The sequence below is a fragment of the Chlamydotis macqueenii genome, chromosome 3, assembly GCF_036417535.1.
Source record: "Chlamydotis macqueenii isolate bChlMac1 chromosome 3, bChlMac1.mat, whole genome shotgun sequence".
NCBI lineage: Eukaryota > Metazoa > Chordata > Aves > Otidiformes > Otididae > Chlamydotis > Chlamydotis macqueenii.
In genome coordinates this window covers 34,350,482-34,364,617 of record NC_141558.1, presented here as the reverse complement: position 1 = coordinate 34,364,617, position 14,136 = coordinate 34,350,482, and the positions used below count along the sequence as shown (strand labels likewise).

The 14,136-nt window shown below is 39.4% G+C and overlaps 1 protein-coding gene across 1 annotated transcript; it reads left to right on the top strand.

The window, feature by feature from the left end:
* Positions 1-261: 261 nt before the first annotated feature.
* CDC50A (cell division cycle 50 P4-ATPase accessory subunit A) lies at positions 262-13,055 on the top strand. Its single transcript, XM_086744133.1, has 7 exons — positions 262-578; positions 5,731-5,847; positions 6,527-6,634; positions 8,008-8,095; positions 8,564-8,707; positions 10,439-10,645; positions 11,523-13,055. The coding sequence occupies exons 1-7, from the start codon at positions 303-305 to the stop codon at positions 11,714-11,716; spliced, it is 1,134 nt and encodes a 377-aa protein (XP_086600259.1). The 5' UTR covers positions 262-302; the 3' UTR covers positions 11,717-13,055.
* The last annotated feature ends 1,081 nt before the right edge of the window (positions 13,056-14,136 follow it).

Below are 14,136 nucleotides of genomic sequence, written 5' to 3'. Positions count from 1 at the left end.
CTGAGCCGGCGGAAAGAGGCGAAGCGCGCAGGCGCAGCTGGCCCATCTCAGCTCCCGGGCTCCCCGATTCTGCGCACGCGCGGGTTCCGTCGCCGCCGTTTCCTCGCCACCGGGAAAGATGGGGCGTGGCCAGGGTCGCGTCATCAGCCGCGCGCCCGCCACCGCCTCCCACCTTTTGCGGCGGCCGAGCGCGCAGGCGCTGTGGCCTCTGGTCACGTGTCAGGCGGGAGTCGGGGAGGGGGAGGTCGGTCGGCGACGCGGGGCTCCTGGTGTCGCCGGCGGCGCCGGGCCAGGCCGGGGCCATGGCGGTGAACTACAGCGCGAAAGAGGAGGCGGACGGGCACCCCTCGGGCGGCGTCGGGGTGCCGGGCGGCGGGGCAGTGGGCGGGGCTGGCGGCGGCGGGGCCGTGAAGACCCGCAAGCCCGATAACACGGCGTTCAAGCAGCAGCGGCTGCCGGCCTGGCAGCCCATCCTGACGGCGGGCACGGTGCTGCCGGCCTTCTTCATCATCGGCCTCATCTTCATCCCCATCGGCATCGGCATCTTCGTCACCTCCAACAACATCCGCGAGTACGAGGTGCGGTGGGGCGGGGGTGGGGGGGGGCGGCGGGTGCCTGGGCCTGGCCGCCTGCCCGGGCGGGGCGGCCGTTTGGAAGCCCCCCGGAGGCCGCTCGGGGGGCGGCGGGCCGGGCCTTAGGGCTCGCCAACCCCTAGGCAGGCGTAGGTGTCCCCTCCTTGCGAAATCTGCCGCCGTCTCTTCCTGCCGGTGCTCGGCGGGAGGCAGAGGTGGCTCGCGTGGTTTCTGTGACGAACGAACACCTCGCCCTGGCTGTTTAACGTTTGTGCTCTCTAACAAACCACCCATTAATTACCCTGAGTAGACACTGATCTTACAGAGTGACCTCCACACGGATCAGGAGCCTTGCCGGTGCTCCTGAGTGAACTTCCAGGGAAGCTAATGCCAGTATTTTAATCAAGACAACCGAATGCAAGTTCGATTCTTGGTAGTGCAGAAAGCATGTGCGTCATCCTTGGGATAGCTTGTGGCAACGGGTTATGTATCTTTAAATGTTCCAAAGTAATTGTGGTTTCAGGGCAAAACTCTGTGGTGAATGTATTGCTGTAATTCTTATGTATCCTAATGGTTTAACGTTTTATATGCTGTATGGGAGACCAAGATGTCCAGAGTAAACTTGAAAACAAAGATGGAAAAGTGTGGCTTTTTCTAACTATGCTTACAAAAACTGAGTCACTTATATCTGATAGTTAACCACACTGCTGCCATGAAAAGTTGCTGACCATTAACTGAAAACAAAATTGTGTATCACTGTTAGATCCATTTGATAACAGAATCACTTTGTGTTGTAAGGAGGCAACCCAAAGGGCTTAGGGACAACCTTGAAAAGCAAACTGATGGCTATGATGCGTTTCAGTGAGCTAATGTGACCTGGATTGATTGTAGGAAAAAAATGTAGTTGTTTGTTGGATTGCTCTATTGAGGAATATGAATATTTGTCGGCTAATTCATTCTAGTTATCAGAGTAAGCTGTCTCTTTCAAATAAGTAGTGTTCAAGACAGTGGCTTGACTAGTAGAGGCAGTGTGGCAATGAAGCCCAGTTAACTAAAGAAACCATGAGGCAGACAGTAAGTAGTATTATATTTTCCTATTTCTGTTAAAATGCAAACAATGTTATAATAAAACCAATTTAAGATTCACTTTCCTGTTAAGAACTAAAATTCCAGTTAAAGAGGAAAGCTGAAGTGTATTTTACAGTGTCCAAATGTGTGTAAGTATGTTTTTGAAAAGCATTTGCTTCTTGTGTCACGGTTTAAGCTTATACAGAATGTCTGAAAATTGACACAAGTGCTTCAGATAACATTGTCAAGTTGTCACGGGCAGGTAGACTTTTAAGTTCTCACATTCTAGTCATACAATCGCGTGTTTTCAATAGGACACTCAGTGGAGAGAAGTGGGGAAAAAAATCCTTGCCAACTGATTTTTTTTTTTTTTGACAATTGCATTTAAAGTAGCCATTTTTGTAGTAAAGCAATACAAAGTCTTACATCATAAGGATTGTAAGGCAAATACAATTGGATAAATATATCTCCTTTTTTTCATTATGACTAGATCTCTGTTGATCTATAGGGATTCATCGTTAGAAAGGATTTAATTTGTTTGTTTTACTGTATGGGTTCAGACTGGTATCATCCACCTCACATGAAGTTCTCCCAGGTCAGATCATTAGGTTTTCTTGGGGACAGGAGAGACAGAGTTCTTGACTTCTAAGAGTATGATCAGACAGCTGGGGTATGCAGGTAAGAGTGGGAAAACTTGGGTTCTGTTGTCTGATCCTCATACGTGTTTTATCAAGTGTTACAATGCAGAAATTCTGCAAGTGAGGTATCATTCTAAAGGCAGCTGGATTTGCGGGGGATAAGGGGAAGGCTTTACATTTGCAGCAACAAAATGTAGAAGCAGCATTTTGCAGACCAGCGTTTGGGCTCTGAACACCAGTGAGGGATGCAGTTTTAGACACTGCTATCACCTGTATGCTTAGCTGAGATATGTCCCTGCTTAGTATGCTGTCTTTTGTTAGTAACTTCCCAGTGTTGTTCACAAATAGCTGTGAATTTAGCTCTGGGAGACAAGACAACTAGAAGCTAGATGCAGTGACTAAGCTCTTTTAAAAATGTAATTGTGGGAGGAAGCAGAGGTAGTTATTTACACCCACCTCCTCCATACTTGTTAAGTGTGTATGTGCGCGTATATATATGTATATATATGTCTACCTGTAAGCTTACTGTATTGGAATTGAATAGGATTTATAATTTATGCCCCTGAAATACATATTTATGTACAGTTCAAATCATCCTGTCCTGTAACTAGACATTGCAGCCATTAGTCTCTGTGAACTGTGCTGTTCTCCTACAGGTGCAAGGACTGAGCAGGAAATTGTAGCTTTTCCATTGATTTCCTTTATAAGCTCTCCTGAATTCAAATATGGAAGATTTCCAACAGCTTAAGTGTGCTAGAATTAGAGGTTTTTAATGTTGGTTTTTCTCTAGCATTTTCTCACTGTTTCAAAGGGTAAAAATAGCCATTTATCTTGGGTCTATCATGAAAATATTCATTTGGGTGGAAAAGGAGAATCAGCTGTGTAAATGTGTCTTTTTGCCCTGTTAATAAAGGGTAAAATAGTTCTGTATTTCCTGTTTTTTTTTTTTTTTTTCAAATGGATAAGAAGCATTGACAGAGCATATTAATATGTGATAAAAACTGAGGAATATCCAAAACATTAATTGTGTAGGAAACGGATCTTCATGCTGTGGCTGCTGCTGTGAAATGCATAATTGTAGATAAAAAGCCAGATAGACTTTGAGGTGTGACTAGGAATAGAACACTGAAAGTAGGTTACTGTTGCATACATCTTCAGTGTTGAGTGCAGTTCCAGTAGCTCCATCTCCAAAATGATGCAAGCAGAGAGGGGTGGCAAAGAGGACCAGAGTTAGGGGATGCCTTTTATATGAGAAGTGGCCAAGCAGAGTAGGATAAATATGTGACAGCGTATGAAGTCTACAAAATCATAAATGGTTTGGAGAATATGTATGTGCAATAGTTATGTTATTTCTGTACTGCAAACATGTAAATCATCTGAGAAGGACATCGACAGCCTGAAAAGCCATTGGTGCTGGATAACTTGGATATACCCAATGTCATTAGATCAGGGGTTGTTGGGAAGGGCTCATTCTGTGTGGGTTTGTCATACTTAGCTGCTGGCCGATCCCTGGGGACAGAACACTCGATCAGGTGGCTTCTTGCCATGGACCCCAGAGTCAGTCTTTCAGTTCTCAAAGTCTTGGTTTAATTATTTTGTCAAGAAATGAAGATAGATACTTCTGTCCCTTTAAATAAGCTCTTTGTTGAATATAACAACATCTTTAAATGTGGATGCAGAAAAAAACACTTGTGTTGGTAGTTACTGTACAGGAAAGCTCTTGGATAGCGTTGAAGCTGATAGCAGTGGTCAGAAGGATGGTTTTGTTTCAATATACATCAATTTCATACTCCATAATTTAGTCGATTATATTTTTAAATGTGAAGTCTTTAGATCTTTTTCAACTTTAGAGTATTTGAGTTTTGCTCTTGATCGAAAACAACTCTGCACGCTGGAGAACTACTTCAGGGTATGTAAGTTTTAAGTTATTTCTGACGGAAATGCTTGCTTAAGCTGCAGCAGGAAAAAGACCCCACTGCGTTAGCCTTGAACAAATGAGATGCATTGTTTGCTGAGAGCAGCGGTGGTCGGTCTGCCTGCTGTAGCTGAGCAGAGCTGTTCAGGACAGCTGCAGTAGTGCTATTTCTAGATGAGCATAAACTCAATATCTTGTTCAGCAAAGGAAGCAAAAATTATGTGATCCTCTCTCTGCCAGCTAATAGCTTTTGAAGCTGATTTGTTTCAGCTAGGCTTGTTAGGGGATGGGTCTCGTCTGTCAGAAATCTGGCAGCAGAGCAAATACTAATAAAAGTGCAGAGGGAAGGGCTGCAGCTTAATAGATATTGAAGAAATCAGAGGAAGAGAGACCTTGAAGAAGATCCAGAGGCAAGCAGACTTCAGTTGTTCCCGGAACCTTGAAATTGTGTGTTTGTTTTAGCTAACCTTCATACAGGTATTAGAACAGATCATAAATCACTCTAATTCTTGATAATCCATTTCACTACAAGCATAAATCAGGACAAACCATTTGCAGCAGTCTTTCATAAAACCATATAGCTGTTGTAGTTTACATGATACTACTGTTAAACAGTTTGCTGCCATAACTTCGTATATGTTGCACCAATCTGAATCTAAATTGTAAATAGGAAGTTCATAGTAAGTGTAGAAATACATAGTTTGTAGGCAGATGGAAGCTTTCTCCTGCTACGCTTGGAGCTAGCCTGCTGAGCCCAAGTTCATTATTTCCTGCTGTTCATATGCTGGAGCTACACGTGAGGTCAGGCGACTTCCATTGGCTTGGGTTGTAGGGTGAGCTCATGGCTGCTCAAGGTATGTTATGCATACTGTCCAGGTAGCCGTATGTACAGATTTCAAATACTGACTTTTATTGAGCTACACTATTAAAGACAGATAGTATTGTATAAGACAGATTAACACGGGTATTTTACTATTCCTGGCAAAACAGTATTAGTGTCTTCATCTATTTTAGGAGAGTTCTTGGGCATTGAGTGTTGGGGTTTTTAAAAAAATGTTTCATTTTATGACTAATTAGATGGCTAGAAATGGTCAGCAAAGCAAGTTTTCTAATGCAAACCTTTTTTGAAAGTCTAGATAATTATTAAAAACTTAACCTCTCTGGAAAGCATGTAAAAGCTCAGGTCTGCTTGTCATATAGTGTTCGTGTTTGGAAACATCATGTTATCTGGAGTATCTGCTGTTTGTGTTTTGGTGTGTGTTTTTTGTTTGGGGGTTTTTTTTGTTTGTTTGCTTCCTCCCAGCAGTAATGGCCCACATCATTGTTAAATTTGTTTGAGGCTGAAATTGAGCATATAGACAGAATCACAAAGTCATTTAGGTTGGAAGGGGCCTCTTGAGATCATCAAACAGGCCTGAATGAGCTCTTGGAGTTGAGGTGTAACAAGAATCCAAAATAAAAGCCATGTCAACTCTCTGGCTTATGAATCAATTTTATTTACTCTCTATTGTAAATCATGACTTTTTTTCTGTTACAGATTGACTATACAGGAACAGAGCCTTCTAGTCCCTGCAACAAATGTTTAAATGTGTCCTGGGACAGCACACCACCGTGTACTTGCACCATAAATTTCACACTGGAGCATTCATTTGAGGTATGCTACCCTGTACGCAAAGTGAAATTACAACGGTTCACATGGTTTATTTTGTAATTGATAGGAAAGCTGTATCACTTAAGTCTTTTTTTTTTTTTTCCTGTTTTAAAGGATTGTTTCTAGTTTTCATATGAACTTGGATCTGATTTTTGTGTGCCTTTTCAGTAGCAAGGATGCGATGTTTTTGAATGCTTCTATTTATCTGGAAATGTACAACATTAAATGGAACACTTGTGTTTTACATGTTTAGGTTTACCATATGTGTCAAATAGCTGGCGAGTAGATCAGCTACTCCTGCATGGTTTACAAAAACTCAGTTCAACAAGAATTGGAAATGCCAGATAAGTGCTTTCTGACAAACTGGAGGCAAATGATGAGGCTTATGTGCTTAACATCGGACAAGAGAGGTGTTGGGATGAGTGCTGGGAATATCATTCTGACAGTTTATGGCATGTTGACACTGTTTGACTTCAGCATGCCAGCTTATGTTAGGATAGTACTCTGATGTACTCAGTGTGAAGATAGGCTTGAGGCTCCTCTTTATGAATGTTGCTGTAAAGTAAACATGGAGTTTAAGAGGCTAAAATTTAATCTTCATGATAATTAGTGTGTTGATCTGTTTTATTGATCTGTTCTTTGTGTGAATGAACACCCTTCTTGCCCATCTTGCTTCTTGTAGAGCAATGTGTTCATGTATTACGGGCTTTCCAACTTCTATCAAAACCATCGTCGTTATGTGAAATCTCGAGATGACAGCCAGCTAAATGGAGATAACAGTTCACTACTTGTAGGTATTCATGCTTGGATATTGAAAATCAATTAGATTCTGAGTATTGTATAAATTGCCACATAGTAGAGTATTTAGTTTAATAATAATGAGGTACTAGAAATTTTGCATAACAGAAGACAACCATAAGGAATTTGCGTTTTGTTTACAGAAAATAACTGTGTAAAATACTGTAAAATTTCATGACAGTTACTTCATTAAGTGGACTTCAATCATTTCTCAAATTTGAATAGTTTTAAACTGTCTTGTCATCTTCAGTTAGTAGTATGTATCTGTATGCATTCTGTCTGAAGCTTTTGTTTTCAGTATAACAAAATATTTGGTTACCTAGTACTTGGTATGGATATTGCAGCTAAATGCATCCGTATTTCGTAGGCTCTGGTTCAGTATTGGACATTAGCAATATTAGAAAAGATCAGTACTGTGTATTCTGTTCAAGGCACTGTGTAACATTTAGGGCCAGACCTCTCCTTTTCCTAATTTTTATGCACAGTGGAAATACAGTTGAGTTCTTGAGGCAGCAAGAATTGTTCTCCCTTTTTATCTGTCAACTTTAAAAGGGGGAAGAGTTTCAGGAAGCTACATCTGATAACTGAAACGGGTTTTGCGGGGGGGGGAGGGGGGGTGTGGGGGGTGTGTCTTTTTCTGGTTGTATTTTTGGCATGCTGTTGGAGTCCCTGCAATGTTTTGCGTTTTATGTTACGCTTGGTTTCTTATTATAGTCTTATTTTCTGTAACACTGATGCATACTTTAAAAAGCCCCTTCAATAAAAGAATACTTGAGTACTTCATGTTGGAAAACTATTTCTGTTAAAAGATAAAAGTTCTAATGGCTTCCAAGAAAAGCCTTATTTTTAGTATGAGCATGATGAGATTTTGACTTTATTCATGTTTTATGTAGATTTTATTCCTGCTTGTAAAAGAAAAATCAGTCATGCTAACTAGTGTTGAATGCTGAAGTGTTTGTAAATAACCTGGTTTGTGAAACTATTATTTTGTAGTACGTTTAAGATGTGCACATTATTGAGGTACTGTAGTAAAAAACAGGTTAGTTGGATGGCCTGTTGTGATAAGACGAGGGGTAATGGGTTTAAAATAGAGGGAGGTGGATTCAGACTTGATATAAGGAAAAAAATTTTTTACAATGAGGGTGGTGGAACACTGGAACAGGTTGCCCAGAGGGGTGGTTGATGCCCCATCCCTGGAAACATTCAAGGCCAGGTTGGATGGGGCTCTGAGCAACCTGATCTAGTTGGAGATGTCCCTGCTCCTTGCAGAAGGGTTGGACTAGATGACCTTTGAAGGTCCCTTCCAACCCTAACTATTCTATGATAAACTAGCACAGCCTTATCTGCCTTTTTTCTTTCTATCAGAATCCAAGTAAGGAATGTGAGCCTTACCGCACAAATGAGGACAAACCCATTGCTCCTTGTGGAGCTATTGCCAACAGTATGTTTAATGGTATGGTAACACAATTTTCATTTATCACTTAGATGTTTTTGTGATCTAGTGTATATTTTGTGTTGTAGATTATTCTGAGTAAAGACATCATGGGCTTCTTTGTTTTGAATTAACACATTTTCATTGCTTAGAATAAATAAGTATCTTGCGTTTTACTGCTGTTGCTTTTTTTTCAAAATTGCCATGAGAATTAATTAAATCTGATAGTGTACAGGGGATGGAAATACCTGTTGTGAGAAGCTGTGACTGCTGTGGAGTAGAAACATAGATCACATACGGATAACGTGCTGCTATCTAATATGCATTGATTCTTACAGAACAGCTTGTGATTGTGGCAGGCAGGTAATAAATGCCTTGTCCAGTCTTTTTGTTTTGTTTGTCCTGGAGGTAATTGTTTCACTACCTATCAAGATCGTCTATCTAATGAAAGTTTCTTCAGTTGCTTTTCTAATTTGATTTTCTCTTTAGATACATTGGAATTGTACCGCATTGAGAATGACACAAGGACTCCTATTCCTTTGATTAAAAAAGGCATTGCGTGGTGGACAGATAAAAATGTAAAGTTCAGGAATCCTACAGGAGATGGAAATAACTTAACTGCACTTTTCCAAGGTAAAAAAAAAAAAAAAAGTTAAATTTTAAGAATAACAAAAAACTTCAAAGACATTTTGATTCCAGTGAGTTTTATCTCACTGACAACATTTTACTGAATGTGCTAATTAAAAATGTTGTGGTTCTCTGAAGAAATCCAAGCTAAGGACTACTGTGCTATTTAGAAAAGTTGTCTTTAAATAATGAAATCTGCGAATGTCATGTCACAGTGTCTGGTTTTCACCTTTACTGTAATAATGATTTTTTTTTTTTTTTTTAAATTTCTGATTTCTGGGGTGTTTTTCACCTTGAATACTGAGAAAAGCCCAATATGTGCACCGCTGTTGTAGTTTAACTCTGGCTGGCAACTAAGCACCACACAGCTGCTCACTAAGCGTGCCACTGCCCGGTGGAAACTAGGAGATGAATTGGAAGGGTAAAAGTGAGAACCCGTGGGCTGAGATAAAGAGTTTAATAATACTAAAAACAAAGGAGGGTTTAGGGGGGGAACAAACAGCAAAGATAAAGGAAAATAAAACCCAAGAAAAACAAGCGACGCAAAAGAAAATATTTGCTTATCACCAGCCGAGTCCCAAAGCAATGGCCGCCCCTGTCTACCTCTACCCACCCAATTTTATTGCTGAGCATGACGTCATATGGTATGGAACATCCCTTTAGTCAGTTGGGGTCAGCTGTCCCAGCTGCAGCCCCTCCCAGCCTCTTGTGCATCCCCAGGCTACTCGCTGGCAGGGCAGTCTGAGGAGCAGAAAAGGCCTTGAGGCTGTGTAAGCACTGTTCAGCAATAAATAAAACATCAGTGTGTTATCAACACTTTTTTCACCACAAATCCAATACATAGCAGGATACAAGCTACTATGAAGAAATTTAGCTCTATGCCAGCCAAAACCAGTACAACTGCTATATTGCTTGGATTTAACTTGAAAATAAATCCTGCAGTTGTTTAATCAAACTCTTCAGATGGAGGTTTTAATTTAATTGTTTTTACTGCTAGATTGTGCAAAGTTTTCTAAAAGCCTGATTCTTTTTTTGTGATTAGAACTGACTGATATCTCTCATTTGTTAGGTTAAATACAGTTCGGTAAATCAATGTTTTCTTTGGCTACCAATGTCTGAAAATAATCTTCCTCAGGGCTCTAAGGTGTATGTGTGTGCAAGCTATATAGTAATTTCAGGTTTAACCTGATGTGGGTTTCTTGCTTAGTCACAGCCAAATTACATGTTACCAATGTGATACTACCCTTGGAAATGCAGATACCTTACCCTAATACAGTGTATAATTGTATTTCCAATAAAATTAGCAAAAGCATTAGCATGGCATCATCTAAAATATTGTACATAATTTTATTTGCTCATGGTCTAGGAAGGTAGCAGTCAAACTCTTTAACAAGTGAGCAGAGGAGCTATCAGCATAACGGAGAAGTGTCTCACTAAGGTAGAGTAATGTTTGGAGCCAAGACTTCATGCTTGTATAAATGCGTAGGGGAGGTAAATTTGTTTAAACAAATGGACAGTGCTGTCATGAGAATAAACGGATGCGCACTACTATTTAAGCTGCAAAATAAAAAGTTCTTAAACAGCCCAGTGTCTTGCAATAGCAGTGAGCCAACCTGTCTGTTCATACTATTTAGGAGTTAATGTTTTTTGTAATATTATAATAAATTTTGATGAGCCAGTGTGTTACTTAGTCCTGTATTTGAAATACTTTGTTGTTACTATTTTTTTTAATCCTAGGCACAACAAAACCTGTAAACTGGCCCAAGCCAGTGTATATGCTTGACTCAGAGCCTGACAACAATGGCTTTATCAATGAAGACTTCATCGTGTGGATGCGTACTGCTGCTCTGCCAACATTTCGCAAGCTGTATCGTCTCATTGAAAGGAAGAATAACTTACAGCCTACCTTGCGGGCTGGGAAATACTCTTTGGATATTGCATACAGTATCCTTTGAAAAACCTTTGAAAGCGGCTAAGGGCCTTAGCTGGATTACATGGGCATGTATTTGTGCAAGTTCAAATTGAACTAGCGTTTTTTCTTACTGTCTCTAAAAAATACAGTATTGAGCTGAGGTTGAATATTACCATATTTTACTTCTGCGCAAGTTTTTATAGAATTAGTAGCTTCATAGTGAGAGGGAAATTGGATTGCTTGGGTGCTGTAAAAGAATTGAGAGATGCATAGGAAAAAGGAAAGAACAGAGACAGCTGGTAGCCTAGAAATTTGAGAACTTCAAGGTGTAGTGACAATATGTAATCAAGGGCAGACTGACTTTGGGGGTCAGAAAACTGCCAGAGCTGTGGATCGTGTGGAGGTCTGTCATTCTATTTTGGTCAAACTAAAGACTGGGTGGAGGTGTGGGAGACTATGGTTGTCATAGTTACTGAAGTCTTAAAATTTGAAGGCATTTACTGATAATTTTAAAATAGATACTGCAGTGTTTTCCTTTGCTACAAAACTGTGGGGGGTGCATATAAAACTGAATGAACATAAAGAAACATTTTGTACTAAAACATAGTCAAGAATTAAAATCTAGATTTCCCTCATTTTATTGAAGCTGCTTTCAAAAACCCACAAAATTGTGCATTTACTCTTACCTTAAAAAGGGGTTAATGTCTCTTTGCATGAGACTTTTCTTGGAGTAGCTGACAGCACCCGGATTAGTCTTAGCCTAAAAGAACAACTAAATGTTTCATATTTGCACTTCCAATATTAAGTTTGTATTTGGAACCTGAGTGAGATGGCCCAAAATTTTCATGTGCCTGACCACATAAAGCTAAATTTGGAAACATGCTGCTTGTTTTCCTAAATGTTTTTCAGATTATCCTGTACACAGTTTTGATGGACGAAAAAGAATGATCCTAAGCACCATCTCGTGGATGGGAGGCAAAAATCCCTTTCTGGGTATCGCTTACATCACTGTTGGGTCCATATGCTTCTTCTTAGGAGTTGTATTGCTGATCATCCATCACAAATATGGAAATCGAAACACTAGTGCAGACATTCCCAATTAATCTTGCATTCTGAAAACAAATGTCCTGCATGTGCATCAAGGCCGGTCCAGAATGGACCCAGTTTTTGAAAGATAAATCTCTGCTTCTGTCACTTCTGAAACTGGGTACATAATTTTTATCTAAAGCTCCCCGTTCCCATACCGTGAATTAACTCTTGAAAATGACGGGTATACAGTTACCTATACTGATTGTATCTTTGCCTATGTCAGAAACAATTTTTCTGATACTTGCCTCTAACTGGGCAGGCCACATGATGCATATAGCTCTTGTTCCCTTGATGCACCTGCTGCTTGTTCATGTGCTGTGTAATGTCGGTATGATTCAGGACGTATAGATTGTGTGGAGAAAGACTGTTGTAAGATACTGTAAATTGTTAACTTTCCAGAATTCAGGTGACAGTGCTGTTGAATGGAAAAGTCAAGTCTTAAATGTTTTTTCAATTTACTGTCTTGTGTGCATGGGCTCTTAAATTTCTTGCTGAGATTTTAATATATTTATATAAGTTGTTAAATATTTTTCCTTTGTCCTGTCCACCTCTGTTATGTTAAATCCTTTAAGTGCTGTGTAAATTTCAGCACCCTGGATTCTTCGTATATTTACAATATATGTGCCTGGCCAGTAAACTAGCATCCTGTGAAGATACCAGAAAACGTATTTGTTAATTATCTGCCTGAGTCCCTTCTAAAGTTTCTCCTAAATTGGGAAATGTTTGTTGCAGGTAGAATCTGCTTTTTTCTCATTTTCTTTGTTTTAAGTCATATCCAATACTAGTTTTCCTAATGTGCTTTCTGATTTTGCTTTTTATGAGCAGCTCCAAGCGAAGCATTACTCAAGAAGAACCTGAAGTTTTTTTTCCATTCACAAATTTGGGTGAACTCCTTTTATTGGAGGAGTTTCCTAATTTTCTTAAGGCATATGTATTCTGAGCAGGCTTTGTTGTAAAGGAATTGTCATATAGTTTTTTTCCTTATTTGGAGTAAACACCACATGAAATTTTTGCGGTGTCAAGGTAGTAAACTAGAAATTCAGAAGTTGAGATGGCAGTAACCTCTCTTCATTGAAATGCAGGTTGAGCTTGCTGTGAAACAATTTAAATATTGCAGTTAGAAGCAATATGTGGGTTAGTGTCTTAAATCAAATTACAGAGGGTTCACTTTTAGGTTAATTCAAAGTTAACTGTAACCTGTAAAATATTACTTTTTGGTGACTTTTTTTTTTTTAGATGATGCACAGAAATTGTAATGTATATGGTGGAGATCACTTTATATGCAACTAGCTTGATAAAGTATTGAGTATATTAAAAAGACCTAATAAATAGTGCAAACCATTTAATAAGAGATTTTATTTTGTGCTTGATCATACATTTATTTTCATCTGGAAGAAAAGATGTGTTCTCATCAAGTGTGAATGCAGTTTAAGTGAGTTATATTTCTAGGACTGCATATTTGTTACAAAAAGTTGTTTATTCATGGTCCAATAGCTTAATCTATAGCCAGTTTAATACACTATTAATTTATCACATAAACAAATGACTGTTTCTACTGTGTTATTTGTGTAATACTTCTAAGCTAGCAGTTTAAGTTTGTAAGTATGTATAAACTGTGGAATGAAGTGTTTCCAGTGTGCTAGCTTTCTGTAGCTCCATCTAATAACTTGTTTGCATAGAACATTGTGGCAGCACAGGACTTTAGTCAGAAGACATTAAGATTTTATTTAGTGTTGTATCTGTATTGCTGGAATTATAAAATAAGGGTGTATACCTTTCTGTATTGCAAGGCAGAAGACTCGCACAATCTGTTGAACTGGCTTTCATCTGTAGAGTAGTTGCTGGTCCAAAATGTAGTAAGCAAGTAAGGGGAGTCTCCCAGTTACTGGTTATTAAAATATTTTAATTTTTTAATTTTGTGTTTGTCACTTGAAATGCAAATATATGCTGCTTCATTCATAATCCCTTTTTCCAAGTAGGAAATGTTGTTTTTTGGGCTGTGTTCAAAATTAAAAACAAACTATTTTTTTTTTATCTTTACCTTAAAATATTTTTCAATCCTTTTCCTTTTTTTCTACTGACTGTAGCTGTCAGTGCTGCTTTGATCTTCTCAATGAAGTGCACCAGGATGAGAATTCCTCTGTTTTTTGTTACAATTAAGCTATTTCTCTGAGAGCCTGTAGCAGTAAATACTTGTCAGGCAATATGCCTGACAGATAGTGTGCATGAGGAGCTTAAAATACTTGTTGAGAGCTTAAAATATTAGGTCAAATTTGTAAACTCTTTCTTCACTCATGCTCATTTGTCTCGATGTCGGGTTGATAACTGTGGAGATCCTTGGATTTTGTATCTCCTGCAAGTTGCCCGTATGTCACATGTCCAAAGATGAAACCAAGGCATTCCTCTCCGACACTGCTCAGGGGTGTGTCACTGT

Coding starts and splice junctions, on each gene's coding strand:
- CDC50A (XM_086744133.1), top strand. CDS start 303: ATGGCGGTGAACTACAGCGCGAAAGAGGAGGCGGACGGGCACCCCTCG. Junction 5,848..6,526: donor CACTGGAGCATTCATTTGAG/GTATGCTACCCT, acceptor TGCTTCTTGTAG/AGCAATGTGTTCATGTATTA. Junction 8,708..10,438: donor CTTAACTGCACTTTTCCAAG/GTAAAAAAAAAA, acceptor TTTTAATCCTAG/GCACAACAAAACCTGTAAAC.